The 18,569-nt window shown below is 35.1% G+C and overlaps 2 protein-coding genes across 4 annotated transcripts; both read right to left on the reverse strand.

Moving 5' to 3' along the window:
- Nucleotides 1-3,112: 3,112 nt before the first annotated feature.
- On the reverse strand, nucleotides 3,113-6,324 carry LOC127525085 (retinal homeobox protein Rx3). Its single transcript, XM_051917320.1, has 3 exons — nucleotides 5,660-6,324; nucleotides 5,017-5,243; nucleotides 3,113-4,004 (listed from the first exon to the last, which is right to left on the reverse strand). Exons 1-3 carry the CDS (start codon nucleotides 5,892-5,894, stop codon nucleotides 3,570-3,572), a joined length of 897 nt encoding a protein of 298 aa, XP_051773280.1. The 5' UTR covers nucleotides 5,895-6,324; the 3' UTR covers nucleotides 3,113-3,569.
- Nucleotides 6,325-8,403: 2,079 nt separating this feature from the next.
- LOC127525025 (complexin-4-like) lies at nucleotides 8,404-16,060 on the reverse strand. 3 transcript variants are annotated; one of them, XM_051917206.1, is made up of 5 exons: nucleotides 15,096-16,060; nucleotides 14,901-15,011; nucleotides 14,175-14,318; nucleotides 12,160-12,247; nucleotides 8,404-9,931 (listed from the first exon to the last, which is right to left on the reverse strand). In XM_051917206.1, the coding sequence occupies exons 3-5, from the start codon at nucleotides 14,315-14,317 to the stop codon at nucleotides 9,704-9,706; spliced, it is 459 nt and encodes a 152-aa protein (XP_051773166.1). In that variant the 5' UTR covers nucleotide 14,318; nucleotides 14,901-15,011; nucleotides 15,096-16,060; the 3' UTR covers nucleotides 8,404-9,703. The 3 variants fall into 3 exon arrangements, with proteins under 3 accessions (XP_051773166.1, XP_051773163.1, XP_051773165.1); XM_051917203.1 differs by having other exon boundaries at nucleotides 8,405-9,931; nucleotides 14,175-14,506; XM_051917205.1 differs by lacking the exons at nucleotides 14,901-15,011; nucleotides 15,096-16,060 and having other exon boundaries at nucleotides 8,405-9,931; nucleotides 14,175-14,693.
- Between the last annotated feature and the right edge of the window lie 2,509 nt (nucleotides 16,061-18,569).

An 18,569-nucleotide genomic window follows, 5' to 3' on the forward strand; every position in this document is an offset into this window, starting at 1 on the left:
TCTAATTATACACACTGATGTTTCTAACAATGAAAAATGTCAATTGGAGCCACTTTCATTTGGTTAAGTTCATCTGCTTCACTCTGATGCATGCTTTTCTCATTTATCACATATGAACGACCACTAATAGAAATTCAGCATACCTGTGACCTCTATCTATCTGAATCTAATTGCATTATTGATAAAGTTATTGCAAAAATGCCAAATGTCAGATCTGGTGATAGTCGTGATGTGTGTTCATACAGATGTGTTTGATACGGGTGTCTTGAATGATCTTAACTGGTAATGCAAACAACTATGAAATTTGTGAAATTTAGCTAGCTGATGATATGTATATATATATATATATATGAGAGATTTATACTTTATTTTAAAGGTTTGCACATCTTACAGTGTGTAAGAAAAAAAATTATATAAAAAAAACTGTATAATACCATGATTAGTTTGAATATATAATATTTGAAAATTAGCTTTGAAAAATGAAAAAGTTTAAAACCCCTGATTTAAATTTAAAAATGTATAGATTGTAAGCAGTACTGGGTTACAATAGACCCTTTTCACATTTCCGGGTTTCTCAGGAGCGGAAGTCGTCATAGTTGGGTAAAATTCTGTAGCGGTGAATGAGAGAATACATTAAATATATTTTTTGTGTTTCCCTTTGCTCAAACAGCAAAAGAAAAACTCCACAATAGTGTTTTCACAACTTTCAAAAAGAAGAAAAAAAATAGAGAACGATTGATAACGGCAGTCAGAAGAGAGAAAGATGTCATTTTTAACTGTCACTCCCATAGCCGCAGTATTAGAAACATCCTCACAGCAGCGTTAATTCGTTTTTTGTAATTTGATGCAAAGGTAATATAATACTAAGTATAGTGTTATAAATGTACATACGTTTTTTAAAAAATGAAAATATTAAAAACTTTGCAGGATTTACGATATTGTTGACGGGGCTGTTGAATGCTCGAATCTGATTGGTTGACCAGTGTTCTAAGTTGTGCAATTATTTTCAGGGAAATGCACGACTAAAGTAGTTCCAGGCAGGTCTTGACCGCGTTGCAGTTCCATATCACTTCGCCCGCCAAATAAATAAACAGTAGGATGAAAATGACAATTTAATGTCATGTTTTCTGCCACAAAATACGTTTTATTCTGTCTTGAAAGCACATACTCTCTCTCTCATACCCGCTCTCTCTTTCAAACTACACACGTACGGACACACACACACTGGCACAGAAACGTTTTGTCAGCGCTGCTCTGACGAATTAATCAGTAAAATAGTTTAGCAACTTAAAAGATACATGACTCACCAGTGAGGTAATAACGGCACTGTTCTTGAGGTAGATAAACTTATGTTTGCTATTAGTAGAGAGCTGCTGCCGTGAGAGACGCACAGATCAGGTAGGCTAATTCACATGCTCTCTCTCTCTCTCTCTCTCTCTCTCTCTCTTTAATAACTGTATCAAAAGAAATTAGTCCCACACACAAGAGTGTTTTTAGGACAAAAACCTGACAAATGTCTTGAAATACAACATCGGAACAGTGTCTTGAGGTGTGGTAACCGCAGAAATAAATAGGGACTTCAAGCAGCAGCTGCTGATACAACGGCAACGGCATTCTGTTGCGCATGCGCAAATGTAACTGCTACTTCTTGACTTTCTACTGTAACCGTCTACTACGGGAGAATAGCCGATTTGCCGTAGTCGATAATACGTGACAGATTAGATAAGTAAATGTTATGTTCTATGATTATGTAGTATTTTAGTTGTATCTGTATGTCATTTAATGCCAAAAGCAACCATTCTCTTGCTTTTATTTACATGTAATGTATTGTTTGCTATGTCAAATGATTAAATGATCCACGCAGTCCTCTTTGTTGTTGCTTAGTGATTTAGCTACGGCAGTTGATAGTTTACTTCTGGTCGCCGTTGCCTTTCCATCAACAGCTGTTGCTTAAAGTCCCTAATTAACTCCAGGCCGTTGAGTTCTTAGAAAATAATGTGTGGGTGTGCATTATTTTCTAAGAATTCAACGGCCCGTCGTCAATTATTCCTTACATTGTAGTCAGTTACTGATTCCAAATTACATGACAAAAATTGTAATTAGTGACACAATCTATTACATACACATTTAGGGTAATGTGACTACTTTTGGATTACTTTTGACTAACTTATTTATCACATTGATTTGAATAGGATAATCTTGTGCCATATTGATATAAAAATAGCCTACAAAGAGAGAAAATATATATTCCGTTCTTTGTTATCAACAACATGAAGTGCATTAAATATTGCATTATGTCAGGGTTTCTCAGACTGGGGTTTGTGATGGAGGTTTGTGATGAACTGCAGGGGTTCGAGAATTTAATGAAAAACTATTAAGTACTTAAAACATTAAAAAATTAAAATAAACAATTTTAAAATAAAAAAAGTTGGGAGTATCAATTAATTATGAATTATTTACTGCCACTGAGAATAGCTATCATGTTTGTAATCAATAAAAAAGTAACTCTTGTCTGATTACGAGTATTTTAAAACGTAATATAATCTAATTACAAGTAGTTAATTGTTAGAATCTGATTACGTAATCCAGGTTACATGTAATGAGTTTCTACCCAGCACTGATTGTAAAGACATTGGTCTATTATCGCACATTGTCGGCGGAGAAGAATGTTCCAAACGCAACCACTAGATGGCGGCAGAATCAAGGAGAAGCGCCACAGTGAGGCGTCTGCCGCTCCAACGGTCTGCGAACTCACAGTATGACGACTTTCTGCTGGTAACCTGTAAGAACCGGATTAACTGAAAAGTAAAAATAATAATTTAATATATTATAAATAACAATTTATATAATAAACAATTCATTAGAAAAAAACTAATTCTGGGATTATATAGAATATATAATACCCTAACAATGAAAGTTTATAGCCGATAGAAATGGAAATTAATTTATAATAAATATGCATTAAAAACATAATTGATGGAATATATATTTTTAGTTATTTTAATTTAAGAACTCTAGTATGATATAGCATAACAACCTCAACAATTTGAATAAGCATTAAGAACTATTAAGAGACAGGTTGCATTTGATATTTTTATGAGCTTGTCTTTATTATAAAATACAAAATTAATCTGTACAATGTGAAAACATACAACAAAACGTCATGGAAAGTGGCCATCTGCATTGTACAATACTTAACAGTGAATCATTCCTAGCATTGAATTGCCATTTTAAAGGCATAATTGGAATTTTGAATTGGGCAAATGTGATTCAGTGAAATTAAATGCATGCATTTATAATGCAAACATTATTTGACTGACATTTATTTCTCTCTTTAAATGCTTTTTTTTTTTTTTGTCCAACAAGGGTTGAATTATATGCGAACTTTATTGAACTCTTGATAAAAAAAGAAACAAAAAAGACAGTAATGTACAATGAACAACTCTGGGAGGTTTATGAACCACAAACAGGTGTGAAAACCACTTTCAGGACCAAACAGAGTCTGATTCAGAAAGTTAAAGGAGATGCAAACAAGTCTCTGAGTGTCTCAGTCCAGCATCACTCTCAGTCTACCACGTCTTCCCTATAGACTGGATGTGTTCCTTGGCTTTCATTCTTAGTGAGGCGATACTTGTGTTTCGTGGGTCTGCCTCTTCTAGTGAAAATTTATCCATAAACCCCGAGCACTGATACGCTGGTGGAGGGGGGCACACCGCCCCTATATGGGGCAGAGGGTGGTTGAGCGTGGATGAGCTGAGGAACTGTGGAGGGGTGTAGCTGGCTGGTACACCCTGCTGAGGGGTGATGAAGCTGGGTAGGGACTGCAGGGGAGAGCTGGAGGAAGAAATCGGTCCGGTAAGCCAGGGCTCCAACGGCAGACCGCTACCCAGAGACAGTGGCCCTGATCTGGGGATGGACAGCATGGAGGACTCCTGCAGCTTGATGGAGCTCACCTCCAGTTTCTCTTGACGTCGCCACTTTGCACGGCGGTTTTGGAACCACACCTGAAATGTGACAGAAAAAAAGGATTTAGTTTAAAATGCAAAAGTTGCACATATTGAAAAGTCCCATTGTGAGGGAAGTTCAGATGCTCTTAGTATGTAAAAACCCCTCAAATACACTGAACAAAATATAACTTCCAAATTAAATGCTTTTATTTTATTAAGTCGAAAAATATTATTTAACATCACTCAACCAACGTATATACATCAGTTTGGGTTAACCAAGTACACTGTAAAAAACATTTTTTTCTTTTGTCAAATCAACTTCAATAATTAATGTGGTTCAGATAACATAATATTATGAGTTTCTGTTGATTCAATCAATCGCCTTCATTGTATTAACTCAAACTTTTAATTTCAATGAACTCAAAATTTTAAGGCAACCAGGTAACTTACTATTTTAAGTTAAAATGACAATAATTTTTGACAGTGTAGAAATAACTCTTTAAGATAACAATTGCAGATATACCACTTTTGACAGTGTACACTTACAAAAAGGGATTAATCTCCCGTTTCCATAATTTATGTTTATGATTACATTGTATGTTATTTATATTTAAACTTTTTTGGCAATTATTTATGGTCGAATCATAATTTGCTCAACAATATTTGAAACCACATAAAATTTTACACATTTTAGGACTTATTCCCCCATAGAGGTTAATCAGCTGTCACTAAAATTATTAAATCAAAACATAAAATTCTAATAAAATAAAAAAGAGGCCAAATTTCCTCTGGGACTACACGATAAATAATATATCTATATTTGCTGAACTTTAAAACTACTTTTGATTAGTTGATTACAAAACATCAACTAGTTGATTTTAATTTTTTTTTTTGTTTTTTTTTTTTTGCCTTAAATTTGTGCTACAAATATATTTTTTAAAGGAACCAATGATGAATATGTAAAATGAAAGGCTTTGAACAAAGTCCTATAAATAAGGTTATCCTATTGCCAACATGCGTCAATCCTATTCTCAAAATACACAGATCATGAAGTCCATCACGTGCTCACCTGTACTCGAACCTCTGGCAGGTTGACCTTGAGCGCGAGCTCCTCTCTGCTGTACACGTCAGGATAATGCGACTTCTCAAACGCCCTCTCGAGCTCGTGCAGCTGAAATGTGGTGAACGTGGTCCGGTTCCGCCGGTGCTTTTTCTTGGGATTTTCATCATCAGAAAATTTACCACCATCCGCATCCGGTAATTCCGGACTGACCATGACAGCAGATCTACAGACACCTGTATAAAAATAATGCAGAGTTTTCCTTGAGAAGCTGCGACATGTTTATATTTTAATTAAAATTCTGTCATTTTAATTTTTTTAACTTAACGCGAAAATATTAAATAGTCATTAAACTTTTATTCGTATATTAAACATCGTCATATATTTAATTATATTTATATATTTCTTCAAATAATTTAACGTTTTCTGTTTCTTTCTTTCTTTCTTAACTTTAACGTCTTTTTCATTTACAATTTACATTAAAAAAAAAATCTTAACATGCCTAAAACTTTCAATAAACTTTCCAGTTTATATTAATAGCCTATTTAAATGTGCCTCAGATGTACAATTAGATTATTAATTACTTGAAAATGAAAGAAGTGCTGCCAAAACAGTTTTAAACCCTAAAAACTTTGCGCATCTGTTTACTCACCTTCAAAGCTCTTGGAGTTTTTAGAGTCCTTTTTGGGGGACAACAAGTGCTCAGTGTCTTTGACTGGCTTTCCTGATCCAAAGGAAAACGCCGGGTGGAACATATTCTCTCCTTTAAATCCCAAAATGGATTCAATGCTGTGGATCCTCGTTTGTGATCCAGGACTGCGAACCAAGCGCGCGGATGGGGAAAGACGCTCTTCCATGTCTTGGGACTGTGATCCAACAAGCCTCATCGAACGTTTTGATTTGGAAAAACGAAAGTATGGAAAGCTCAGCTAAAGATTTTCCCGTTTTATAGGCTATATTTCCTAATCAATACACTCAGCAGCACATCCAATAGTCCAGACTGTCCCAGCAGAAGCAAGTCACGCAACTTTCTCCAGTAGTGGTCCTGCACACACTGAGGATGCAGTGGCCCCCAGGGGCCTTATATGGATCCCCCTCGACCGGGATTCTATTGTGTGAGTGACATCCCCTTCGACACGTCAAGAAACGTCAGATTGGCCAGAGTGAGGGATGTAGTATTGTCCCTGAGCAGAGCATTTAACTCCTCCCAGAGATTCTTGTGGCCATAATGGCAGCTTTATAAACCGCCTTACATAAATCTTAAATAATCTTTTCCCACTCCAGATGTCTTGATCATGATGGCCTGTAGAAATGAGAGGAACTGGGGCTGGGATTACATCTTTAAGGTCGAAACAGATCAAAATTACAAGATCTCTGCACGCGCAAAATGTCATTAAAAACGTCAGTTTACAAAAACGCTCCGTGGTAACCACGTGCACCTAACTAGTTGTTTTATAAATGAATAAACAACGTACATTTTTAAACAGAAAAGCTTCTTATACACTTTTATACAAATTTAAGTTAGTTTATCATGTTGAAATCACTGTCATATTATCACACCCTCCTGAGGTGACAGTAAAAGTTGAACGTTTCTGTTTAGAAATATAAGAAAGGATTTACAGGACAAAAAATGTAACAAAATGACACATTTGCCACGTATGTGAGAGTAACACACGGCTTTATATTTCTAAATTTGTTTCCAATTTTATTTGATTGATGTTTTGAATTAAAACGATGTCTTCATATTTACCATTAAAACGTTTCAAATGAAAGAGTAGGCCTACATAGCCTACTTGAAATTATTATTATTTTTAAAGATAGTAAACATTAAACTTTAATTTGTGCGGAAATGTTATATCAAAGTCTGAGACACAGTGCAATAAATAAGTAAGCCAAAATAAAAAATAAAAAATAAAACACTGAGTTACAGACATTTAAACAAAATGGGCCTAAATAGCCTAAAACTTGGTGGTCTGTCTTGTTATTGTTGTAAAGGCGATAATCTTCTAACCTATAAAAATTAAATAGTAACAACAATAAAATATAGTTCATATATAATTTCTAGAAGAAAATGTAAACGTTATTTAAAGTATGTTTGCGAACGACAAAATATTGAAATCCATTGGGCCTAACGGAATATGCCTGCTCAGAATAGCCTAAAATTGGCAAATTGGTACAAATAAATTATCATATCTAATTTAACTTGGTGATGAAACATTTAATACGCCTAATTACCAGTCTAAAACGATAAAACACCAACAAGAAGTACTTTAAGCCTACACTTCGAGCATGGAGTGGTTTTTCGACCATTAGGGGATTTTGTTACATGAACAAAACGCGATCTCAAGCAGCAAGCGCGCGACCCCTGAGAGCTAGCCTACAATTGAGGTGCAGTTAATTGGAAGAATTTGCAAACTTCCTCAATATTGAATGGATACGTGTAATTAGCTCCGAACAAAGATTGACAGCAGTCTGATAATCCGCAGGACACACGCTGGTTTGAGGGGATTACACACTTTCCCCCCTCTATCCAAAACAGCTCAAATCCTTTCAACTGCTTGGCTTTTCCCTAATTACAACAGATAATGTTGGTATTTCGAGATTTATTCAAAGATACACACACACATAGGCTACTTGAAAAACAAAAATACACTGAAAAATACAAGAATACATTTTTTGTTAGCTCCTCAAAATCAACGAATGTGTTATAGCCTATTATTTTATTAAATATTATTTTTAAATATTCAGATAATTAAACATTGAGAATTATGGTAAGACTATGTGAAATACCTTTCACATTTTTAGGTAGGCTACTTGAAGTACGTTTTTCGGTAACACTTTATTTTAATGTGACATAGTTACAAGTTACATGTATAGTAATAACAGTAAATTATGAATAATAACAAGCAACTAACCCTAAAGCAAACCCTAACCCTAACTCTATAGTAAGTAGCCTACATGTAGCTAATTAATATTACTCAGTACTTACTTGAGTAGTAACTAAATCACCTTAAAATAAAGTGTAACCCGTTTTCTCTCCACAACTTTACCTAGTGGCAATTTTTTAAAGTGCAAATATTCCACTCAATAAATATGAGGTCATATAATGTGAAAACAAGATTACTCTGTTACTGTCTAGTGAAGGAATTTAACTTGTCTTAGACCTTGTAATCCTATTAACAGGTAATCTTTTAAACTCCAAATACATGCTTTTTTAAATAATCATGAACTTGAATTATTTAATATTTATTTTCTCCAGTCATCTGGCCCTTTTTTAATTTTTATTATGCTTGTTTTCTTGCATGAAATAAAATATTGACACAGTTATGGCCAAGAAAAGCTCACAGACATACCTATTTTGATCACGAATGCCCAACAGACCCACAGTTTTTCAACTGTCTATTTTATTCATCTGTTTACACATGAGACATCAACCATATACATGCCTATTTACCTCACATGAAAAGTTAATACATAAGACTAAAGAATCCTAATAAGCGTTACAATATCATATGCGTCAACGCTATGGTCAGCTGTCTAGAAAAGAAGAAATAACAGCATCACATTCATCTCAAACCCTTGTGCAAAAAAGCAGGAGGGGGAATTAAACAGAGCTTCTCCGCCTCTGGTTCAAGTCATTATATGTTTGTTAGATATATTTACAGGTAAATATTGCAACATATGCACAAAAAAAGAGGAGGAAACAGACTACAACATCATTTATTCAAACAAAACATACAAAAGAAATGAAGTCCAACAGCAAAACTGGGGGGCAAGCAAATGATATTCAGAGAAGCCGAAAAGCTGATCTAGAATCAGATGTTGCAGCTTTGGGATTTAAAAACTTGGGTGAAACTTTGGTAACACTTTACAATATTTCTCATTTGTTAACATTAGTTAACATAAATGAACTATGACCAATATATATATTTATATTTTTTACACCATTTATTAACCTTTGTTAATGTTAGTTAATAAAAATACAATCGTTCATTGTTAGTTCACAGTGCATTAACTAATTTAATCAGTTTAAAAATGTAGGCCTATTAGTAAATATTGGAATTAAGATTAACTAAGATGTATAAATGATGTAAAACCCGATAAGTTACGGTAACTCAAATCATTTGAGGAAACCGATTGCCTTAAACCATTTAAGTTTTAAAATATGAGTACTGTAAACTCATATACATTAAATTAAATTCACTTATATTTTAGTGTTAGTTTAGTCAATAGAGTAAACTCAACTTAAAGATTTTAAGTTTATTCCACTCATTCAGTTTGAATTCAGGTAACAAATCTAACTAAGTCTTAACAACTATATAGCTACTTAAATGGTTTGAGGAAACCGATTGCCTTAAATAGTTTAAGTTCATCAAACTCAAAGTAATAAAGTTACATAAGACTAAGCAAAGCAATGATAACAGAACAGGAGAAGCAATTTCATTGCCAGTTGATGTTAACGAATGTAGTTAACAAATGAAATTTATTGTAAAGTGTCACCGAAACTTCAACAGCAATCAATCAATGTGGAGGGAAAATTAAGATACTGTTTTTGTTTTGTTTTTCTAAAAGAGACCCAGGCTGGGTTTCTCAAAAGCATCACTGATCGTAGAGACCATCGACGGTTCTACAATCTACTTAGGCTTATGATGCTTTTGGGAAATGCAGTCCTGGTTTGAAGAAATTTGCTACATCACTACATGACAGAACACTTCTCCTCAGCCTTGGACTTGATCTCTGTCAGTGTAGCGCTGGCTTTCTCTTTTAACTGATCCATGTCCATGTTCTGTAAGTTCTGCATCTGCCCCAGGATGGAGTCCTTCTCCTCCTCCTCTGTGGCGTCCTCATCCACCATCTTCAGCAGCTCCTCGGGAACGTCCACGTCATCTCCTGCCATCTGGAGCATGTTCTCGTCCTGCTCACTCTGAGGGAGAAATCCACACATGAAGTCAAACAGGGACACAAGCACATATAGGTACATTTGTGTTCATAAAGGCAAAAATAAACAATGTGGATCAGTTGCACATTGCACAGTTTTTTTTTTCCTGAACATCTCGACCAGTCTTACATTGGCTCAACCAACGAATTTCAAGGAGATTTGTCTGTTATACACAATTACCATTTTAATACAATCTTTAAAATAAAGGTACCAAAAGGGGGTTTTCGCATCAGTGCCATAGAAGAACAGTTTTTGTGCCACAGAAGAACTTTTCAGTTGACAGTTCCTAAAAGAACCATTTTTTTTTTCTTATTGTGAAGAACATTTTGTGCAATGGAAAGGTTCCTTGGATGTTAAAGGTTCTTTATGGAACCACAGATGCCAATAAAGAACCTTTATTTTTAACCATATGGTGCTCCTTGCATTTTTTTCTTTTTTTTCAAATGAATGTACTATATTTTAGTTTGATAATGTTTTTTATTTAATATTTTGTATTTTTAGGGGATTTTATTGTACTAAATTATATTTTAAGTTTTGTAGTTTTTAATGTTTGTAACCAAGCAGATCTCACCCCCATTGACTACTATAGTATTTTTTTTCCTTCTATGGTAGTCAATGGGGGGCGAGATCTGCTTGGTTACAAACATTCTTCCAAATATCTTCTTTTGTGTTCAGCAGAACAAAGAAATTCATAATTCTTACAGGTTTGGAACAACTTGAGGGGGAGTAAATGATTACAGAATTTTCATTTTTGTGTAAACTATCCCTTTAAGCTGGCATAAATCTTGAATGCTTTGGCACTTGTCAGATTATTGCTGAAGTGAATAAAAGTTAAAAAGTGGACAAAGTTATAGAAGTTTAAGTTTATTGATATGAAAAATGCACAAAAATACTATCAAAATCAAAGCCATAAATCTAAACTAGTTGTGTTCCAAACTTGAGGTTGATATCTCAAAAAATTAGCTTTTGGTAAGACTTTGTTTGGGTGCAGTACCAAACTTTTCCACTAGATTAAATTAGTTTCCTATTCATTTCCAATGCGGTCATTTTTGACCACAAGGAGTACAAGTGTGACTCTTTTTTTTCAGGACCATTTAATCTTTTAAATCATGTCCATGATTTTTTTGTTGTTGTTGTTGTTGTGTTCACATAGCAAGCGCCAAAACCTTTAACTTTCGCACCATTCCGATGAAGTAAAATATTCTAAAAAAACAAAACAACAAAACAAAACAAAAACAAAAAGAGCACCAAAGCACAAACTCATGTTAGCCGTTTTGCATTATTGCATCACATAGATTTAAGAGAGAAAATGAAGCTGTACAAAGACGAACAGATGTTGTGGAAAGCCAATATTGTTGGAGGCTTGCGCAGACCTCAGTTAACTCTTTTAATCTGGTTAGCTTATTTATTGGTAGTGCCAAGAGCTCAGAGCCACTCAAAGCATCCATATGGGAGAAAATGCATTTGTGTGTGTGTGTGTGTGGGAGCCAAATACAATTTAAGAATTCTAGAGATGGTTTCAACAAATTATTTTCAACCTAATAAATCTTTGTTACTGTAAGTGTTACAGTGATATGACTTTCCATTTTACTACAGTTCAAAAGTTTGGGGTCAGTTTTTATTTATTTATATTAAAGCATTAAAATACATTTTTATTCAGCAAGGATGCATTAAATTGATCAAAAGTTACAGTAAAGACATTTATAATGTTACAATATAATTATTTTTTCAAAATAAATGCTGTTCGTTTGAACTTTCTATTCAAAATTATTACAATTTCCACAAAAATATGAACCAGCACAACTGTTTTCAACATTGATACTAATAAGAAATGTTTGTTGAGCAGCAAATCGGCATATTAAAGTGATTTCTGAAGGATCATGTGACACTGAAGACTGGAGTAATGATGCTGAAAATTCAGCTTTGATCACAGGAATAAATTACGCTTTAAAATATATTCAAATAGAAAACAGTTATTTTAAATTGTAATAATATTTCACAATATTACTGTATATTTTTGATTAAATAAATGCAGCCTTGATGAGCATAAGAGACTTCTTTCAAAAATATTTAAAAAAAATCTCAAAACTTTGAACTGTAGTAAATAATCGTACAATTCTGACTATGAAAGTCAGTTGTCAACTGAAAAATATTAATTCAAAATGAATTCTTCTTGTATATGACAAGGGAGGGGGTAGCAAAGTGGCTCTTACTTTAGGAAGTCTGTATTTTTCTCGTAGACAAACTCTCAGGGTCGCCCTCTCTGCTTTCTTGTGCAAGAAATCTGCATCTCGCTCCATTCTGTGGATCAGAAATGTTTTAACAACATGTTATCACGTGCTAAGAAAAACACTGTGTATTAATCTATTTTTTAATTCTATGTAATACAGTGGACGCTAATCTTGTGATTTTCATGTTAAAAAACATACCACCGTAAGCATGTATAATTCACTGGAAAACATGCTTTGCACAAACATTTTGTTTTAAAATCTGTGCGTGACAGAACACTGTAGCAGTAGAATGAAATGACCTCTGGGTACAGCTTAATTCAAGATAAAGAGCTTCAGGATGCTTATGGCATTGTTCAGGCAGTGCGACGACTATACTTGAAGCAAAGCTAGTTTACCAGCAACAACTAGATAATAAAATCCTTTGGGTGTTTGATCTGAAGCTACGCAAAGATGTTTAGATGTAATCTCACAGAAGACATGTATGTTTATTGTATGAATCCTCTGTTTCTAACCTGGTCATATTTCTACTTAAGTGAGCCTGCTGATGCTAGTTGTTATCTCATCTCACATGAACATGAATAATATCAAATCTTGGGATTAAACTGGCAATAGTTGCAATCATGCCTCAGATGCTTTTCTGTACAATTTGATCCGTATGATTTGAAAAGCTCCTTATTGTCTCAATACAAAAGATAACAGCCTTTAAGATAAATATTACAAAACCACATACAGTGTATATAATGTAGTGTTACTATAGATCTGAGTTTCACAAAATTAGTAAAACATAACAAATAACTAAATTTTTTTTTTCTTCGAAATGTATTTTGTTTGCATGTACTTTTTACGTATTAAATACAACCATAATTGGTACCAAAAAGCTAGTGATTTTTATTACCGAAATGAGCGCCATCATTCCATGTATTAATCTGCTTATGTAATCACATTCCCTGTTTATGAGCACACTGTGAAAAAGAATTGTTGGTTTAACTTAAAAAAGTAAGTTACCTGGTTGCCTTAAAATTTTGAGTTCATTGAAATTAAAAATTTGAGTTAATACAATGAAGGCGATTGGTTTAATCAACAGAAACTCAAAATATTATGTTATTTGAACCACATTAATTATTGAAGTTGATTTGACAAAAGAAAAATGTTGTGATAAATCGTGAAAATGTTTTTTACAGTGCTGACCGATAAACACTGAATTTCAGCACATCAAAAAGATTTTTTTAGATAACACAACAAAATCAGATTTCAACACTGCAACAATGAAACAGCCATAAATAAAATCAACTATGCCTTTTTAACAAAAAGCTAACAAAAAGCAAAATGGATAAATAAGTAAGGAAGTAAGGAAGGAATGAAGGGTTTTAAATATGCAGACATTTAACATTCTCCAATACTTTCATTACTCCCATGCTACCATGATTGTTTCTAAAAATAGCATTATCCAGCTCAACAAGGCTAGGATAACCCACACTAAGCTGTGCTCTTAGGGCTGATTAGCAGCTAGCATCTGACGCTTACTCTCTGATACCAACATGGCGCCCGTTCGTCTTTAATCGTTGACATTATCATCTTTTTTACACCCAGAGATAGTTAAGGTGCAGGTCTTAGCATGAATACATCACTATAGAGAATAACAGATTTATGTGCTTGCATCACAACTCATGTTGTTCCATGTTAAGCTGCACAATGGACATCAATGCAGCTTTTTATTTGAACAGGCTAACAGTGTTTTTGTAATGTATCATCACCTTTAAGGATGGAACATACAGAAGGATCTAAAACTGACATGCTAACAGCGTACGTGTCATTGGGATTAACAATGCATTAATCCCACTAAGAACCAAACAATCTCCAAAAAAGATGAAACCAAACTTAAAAACAATATACAAGATGCCATATGCAAGTTTTTCCATTTACTTTGTCAAGGTCATTAAAGCCTAAGGTCATTATGCAAGCACAAATTAGGGCCAGGAGGCCCAAACTTTACTTACTTTTCCTCCACTAGCTGTTTCTGGTACTCCTCATATTCTTCTCTAGTCATGCCGGCAGCCGCTGCAGGGTCCTTGGGGGTCTCCTCCTCAGCCTTTTCCTCACCTCCTCCAAGTCCCATTCCCTTCAGTGGGTTCCCCACCATACTTTTGATTAAAAACGCCATTATGTACCCTTTTGGAGTCTCTAACTTGATGCAAAGTTGTGATTCCTTGAACTCCTTTGGTTAAATTCCTTATTCTCCAGTAGAGATGTCCCTCAGATGGATTGTTAGTGGTCTAATTGGAGCTAGGCTAACCGACCTGCCTGTCTGTTATCAAGGGCACACTGTTGACTACAAATGGCGGACAGGGGGGGAAAAAAAAAAACGTTTATGGTGCAGCCATAATCTGGATTAAGATACGGCCGTCTACTCTGAGAGGCAGATGGCTGTGTGCTTTCTCTTTTCCACACAATAAAAGTGAAACAACCCAATGCATTTATCAATCATAAGCTCTAAATAGAGGGAAAAAATATCAGTAGTAGACAACGATCAGAGAGAAAACTAGAAAAAAAAATTGTGTTTTGGAGATTAGGTTGGCCTCCGCCGTTGACGTCACATTTGTTGTATCCACCCACTGACTGCTAATCACATTACTTAATGAGGGACTGACCAATGCAGCTGGTTCCCAGATTTTCCATTTATACCCCTTCTGAGCCCAAAGAAGCACAGTTACAAGATTACAAACCTGTTTATCAGTTTCACAGGATGTAGAGATGAAGACGAGGAGCTGCGAATTTATACACCAAATTTACTTGCAAACAACCAGGAGCTGTTTCAGCGGTTCTTCAATACTTGTCTGTTGAGATGAATAAAAAAAAGATAATGGTTATTAAACATGAGATGAAATACTGACCTCCAGACAAAACAAAAAAACACTTACCATGGATATCTGGTGCTTTAATTGGTCTCCCAAAGTGACTAAACTGGTCTTCAGTGTTCTAGCTGGTCTTCCAGACTGGCCAAGATGGTCTTCAGGTGGTCTAGTTCTTCTCCCAGTCTGGCAAAGGTGGTGTTCAGTTCATTTAGCGGAGTGAGCTGATCTTCCAGACTGACTAGCTAACAAATGCCCAAAACCTTTGTAAATTCTTTAAACTTGACCAACCTGGTAGCAGGTAAGATTAACACACAACTTTAGACTGTTCAGCTGTTAGATTTTCCACTGTTTAAACAAAGAATAGCTCATTTCAGGCATTGAATTGGCCAAGTAGCATATTAGCATGTAGCATAACATTCACACATGGAGCAGCATAAACTGACAGTAATTACCGAAAGGTCTTGTTTAATTTTGTTATTTGTGGTTGATATGTACCTCAGGTCAATTAATGTCGCAGTTTGACTATTGTCCTACAAAACAACTGAATTTTGTGCTCTCGTTTTGTGATGTGAATATCTCTCTTTCAAAGCTCTGACACAATTGTCCTGTGGTAAAAACAGCTTAAGTTGGTGTACCTCAGACTGATTTAAGCAGTTTTTTTTACCTCAAAACAATCATATCTTGTTAGATTTTGTATGGTTTAAACAAGAAATAGTTCAGTTATCAGCTATTGAGTTTGCCAGTTAGCATATTAGCATGTAGCATATCACTCACACACGGAGCAGCAAATGTCCTTTTTGTACAATACACACTAAGCATCTTCCATTCTTTGAACTCCCATGACTTTTGTAAACAAACTCAACAATTATTGATGTTTTGTCCGACAAAATGACGTTTGAATTTTACACTCTCATTTTGTAAGGTGATTATCTCCCTTCAAAGCTCGGACACAATGATTGTCCTAGGGTAAATGTGGGATACAGACGAACTTGTGTTCGTACAAACTCCCATGACTCTTGTATATTTAAAAAAAAAAAAAAAAGGAAAAGGTCTCGTTTTACTCTATTATTTGCAGTTGATGGATTCAAAGCACCTCAGGTCAATTCATGTTGCAGTTTCACTATTGTCCCACAAAACAACTCTCGTTTTGTGAGGTGATTATCTCCTATTAAAGTTCTGACACAGTCACAACTGAAGCAGACATTGCCTGTCCAAGGTGAAGACACTTAAAGTAATAAGGACACCATTGTGTCCCCACAGTCCAATAACTTTCCATTATGGGTCTCTTGGAAACATAAATATGGTGTAAACAAATTATTCCTGAAGGGAAGGTCATTTAAGGAGTGAATTGTTGTGCACAAAATTCTTAAAATTTGAATTTGCATGAGGTGACAATATGGTTGCCTTGGGAAGACAGCTACTATTCATACAGGAAGTGCAATAAAAGGAGTCACAGGAACAAATGCAAATAGAAGCAAAACACCTTAAAGGGATAGTTCACCCAAAAATGAAAAGGGTAAGTAAATGATGACAGAATTATGTTGTTCCTGTATGAGTTTCTTTCTTCTGTTAAATTCAAAAGAAGATATTTTGAAGAATATGGGTAACCAAACAGTTGACAGTACCCATTGACTTCCATAGTAGGAGGAAAAAAATATTATGGAAGTCAGTGGCTACTGGTTACCAGCATTCTTCAAAATATCTTCTTTTGTGTTCAACAGAAGAAAGAAACGCATACAGGTTTGGAACAACATAAGGGTGAGTAAATGACAGAATTTTCATTTTTGGGTGAACTAACCCTTTAACCTGCCCATCACAACTAATAATAAATTAAACCAAAGTATCCTATGTGAACTTATTTAAATGTATTGGGGACCATTTGAATTTGTTCACAGTTGAGCCAGTGAGCTTGTGCTGGATTGATTGCACAGCAAGGTGGGATGGAGTGACAGATGTGCTAAACATACACGCCATCTCTCCATGTAATCCCCTGAAAAGAGAGAGGAGGGGGTGGGGTAGAGAGCGAGGGTACGCAATCAAGCTGAAGCACAGAGCAGTAATTGAGAGCGAAGAGGGACAGAGGGAGGGAATGGATGTTGGATTATCAGAACTAAGAAGCATTGGCATATCCCAGCGCAATACTCTAATGTCACAAATGGATGCTAGTGAAGAGGATGCTGACAGCCTGTAGCATCCAAACAGTGATTCCATAACTTCCTGTGCATAATGATTTATTAATATTGCATAGCATTTTAAAAAGCTATAAGGCAAACACTAGCTTTGTATATGACATGCCTAAAGCATGTAGGCTGTATTTAACATCAGTGATTATCTGCTGGCTGGTCAGGATGCTCAAAAAAATTATATAATATAATATATCCCGAATTTCGGAAATGTTTGGACGTTTTTTAAATTTAATTAAAATGAAAACTAAAAGACTTTCAAATCACATGAGCCAATATTTCATTCACAATAGAACATAGATAACATAACAAATGTTTAAACTGATAAATTTTACACTTTTATCCACTAAATGAGCTCATTTCAAATTTGATGCCTGCTACAGGTCTCAAAAAAGTTGGCACGGGGGCAACAAATGGCTGAAAAAGCAAGAAATTTTGAAAAGATTCAGCTGGGAGAACATCTAGCAACTAATTAAGTTAATTGATATCAGGTCTGTAACATGATTAGCTATAAAAGGGATATCTTAAAGAGGCAGAGTCTCTCAGAAGTAAAGATGGGCAGAGGCTCTCCAATCTGTGAAAGAGTGTGTAAAAAGATTGTGGAATACTTTAAAAACAATGTTCCCCAACGTCAAATTGCAAAGGCTTTGCAAATCTCATCATCTACAGTGCATGACATCATCAAAAGATTCAGAGAAACTGGAGAAATCTCTGTGCGTAAGGGACAAGGCCGAAGACCTTTATTGGATGCTCGTGGACTTCGGGCCCTCAGACGACACTGCATCACTCATCGGCATGATTGTGTCAATGACATTACTAAATGGGCCCAGGAATACTTCCAGAAACCACTGTCGGTAAACACAATCCGCCGTGTCATCTGCAGATGCCAACTAAAGCTCTATCATGCAAAAAGGAAGCCATATGTGAACATGGTCCAGAAGCCCCGTCGTGTCCTGTGGGCCAAGGCTCATTTAAAATGGACTTTAATGGTTTTAAAGTGGAAAAGTGTTCTATGGTCAGATGAGTCCAAATTTGACATTCTTGCTGGAATCCTGTATCAGGCAAGAATGGGACCAAATTCCAACACCAAAACTCCAGAAATGATGACCAGATGTCTTCAAACTGTTTTGAAAAGAAGAGGAGATGCTACACCACGGTAAACATGCCCCCGTCCTAACTATTTTGAGACCTGTAGCAGGCATCAAATTTGAAATGAGCTCATTTTGTTCATAAAATTGTAAAATTTCTCAATTTAAACATTTGTTATGTTATCTATGTTCTATTGTGAATAAAATACTGGCTCATGTGATTTGAAAGTCTTTTAGTTTTCATTTTATTAAAATTTAAAAAAAAAACA

Source organism: Ctenopharyngodon idella, chromosome 13, assembly GCF_019924925.1.
Source record: "Ctenopharyngodon idella isolate HZGC_01 chromosome 13, HZGC01, whole genome shotgun sequence".
NCBI lineage: Eukaryota > Metazoa > Chordata > Actinopteri > Cypriniformes > Xenocyprididae > Ctenopharyngodon > Ctenopharyngodon idella.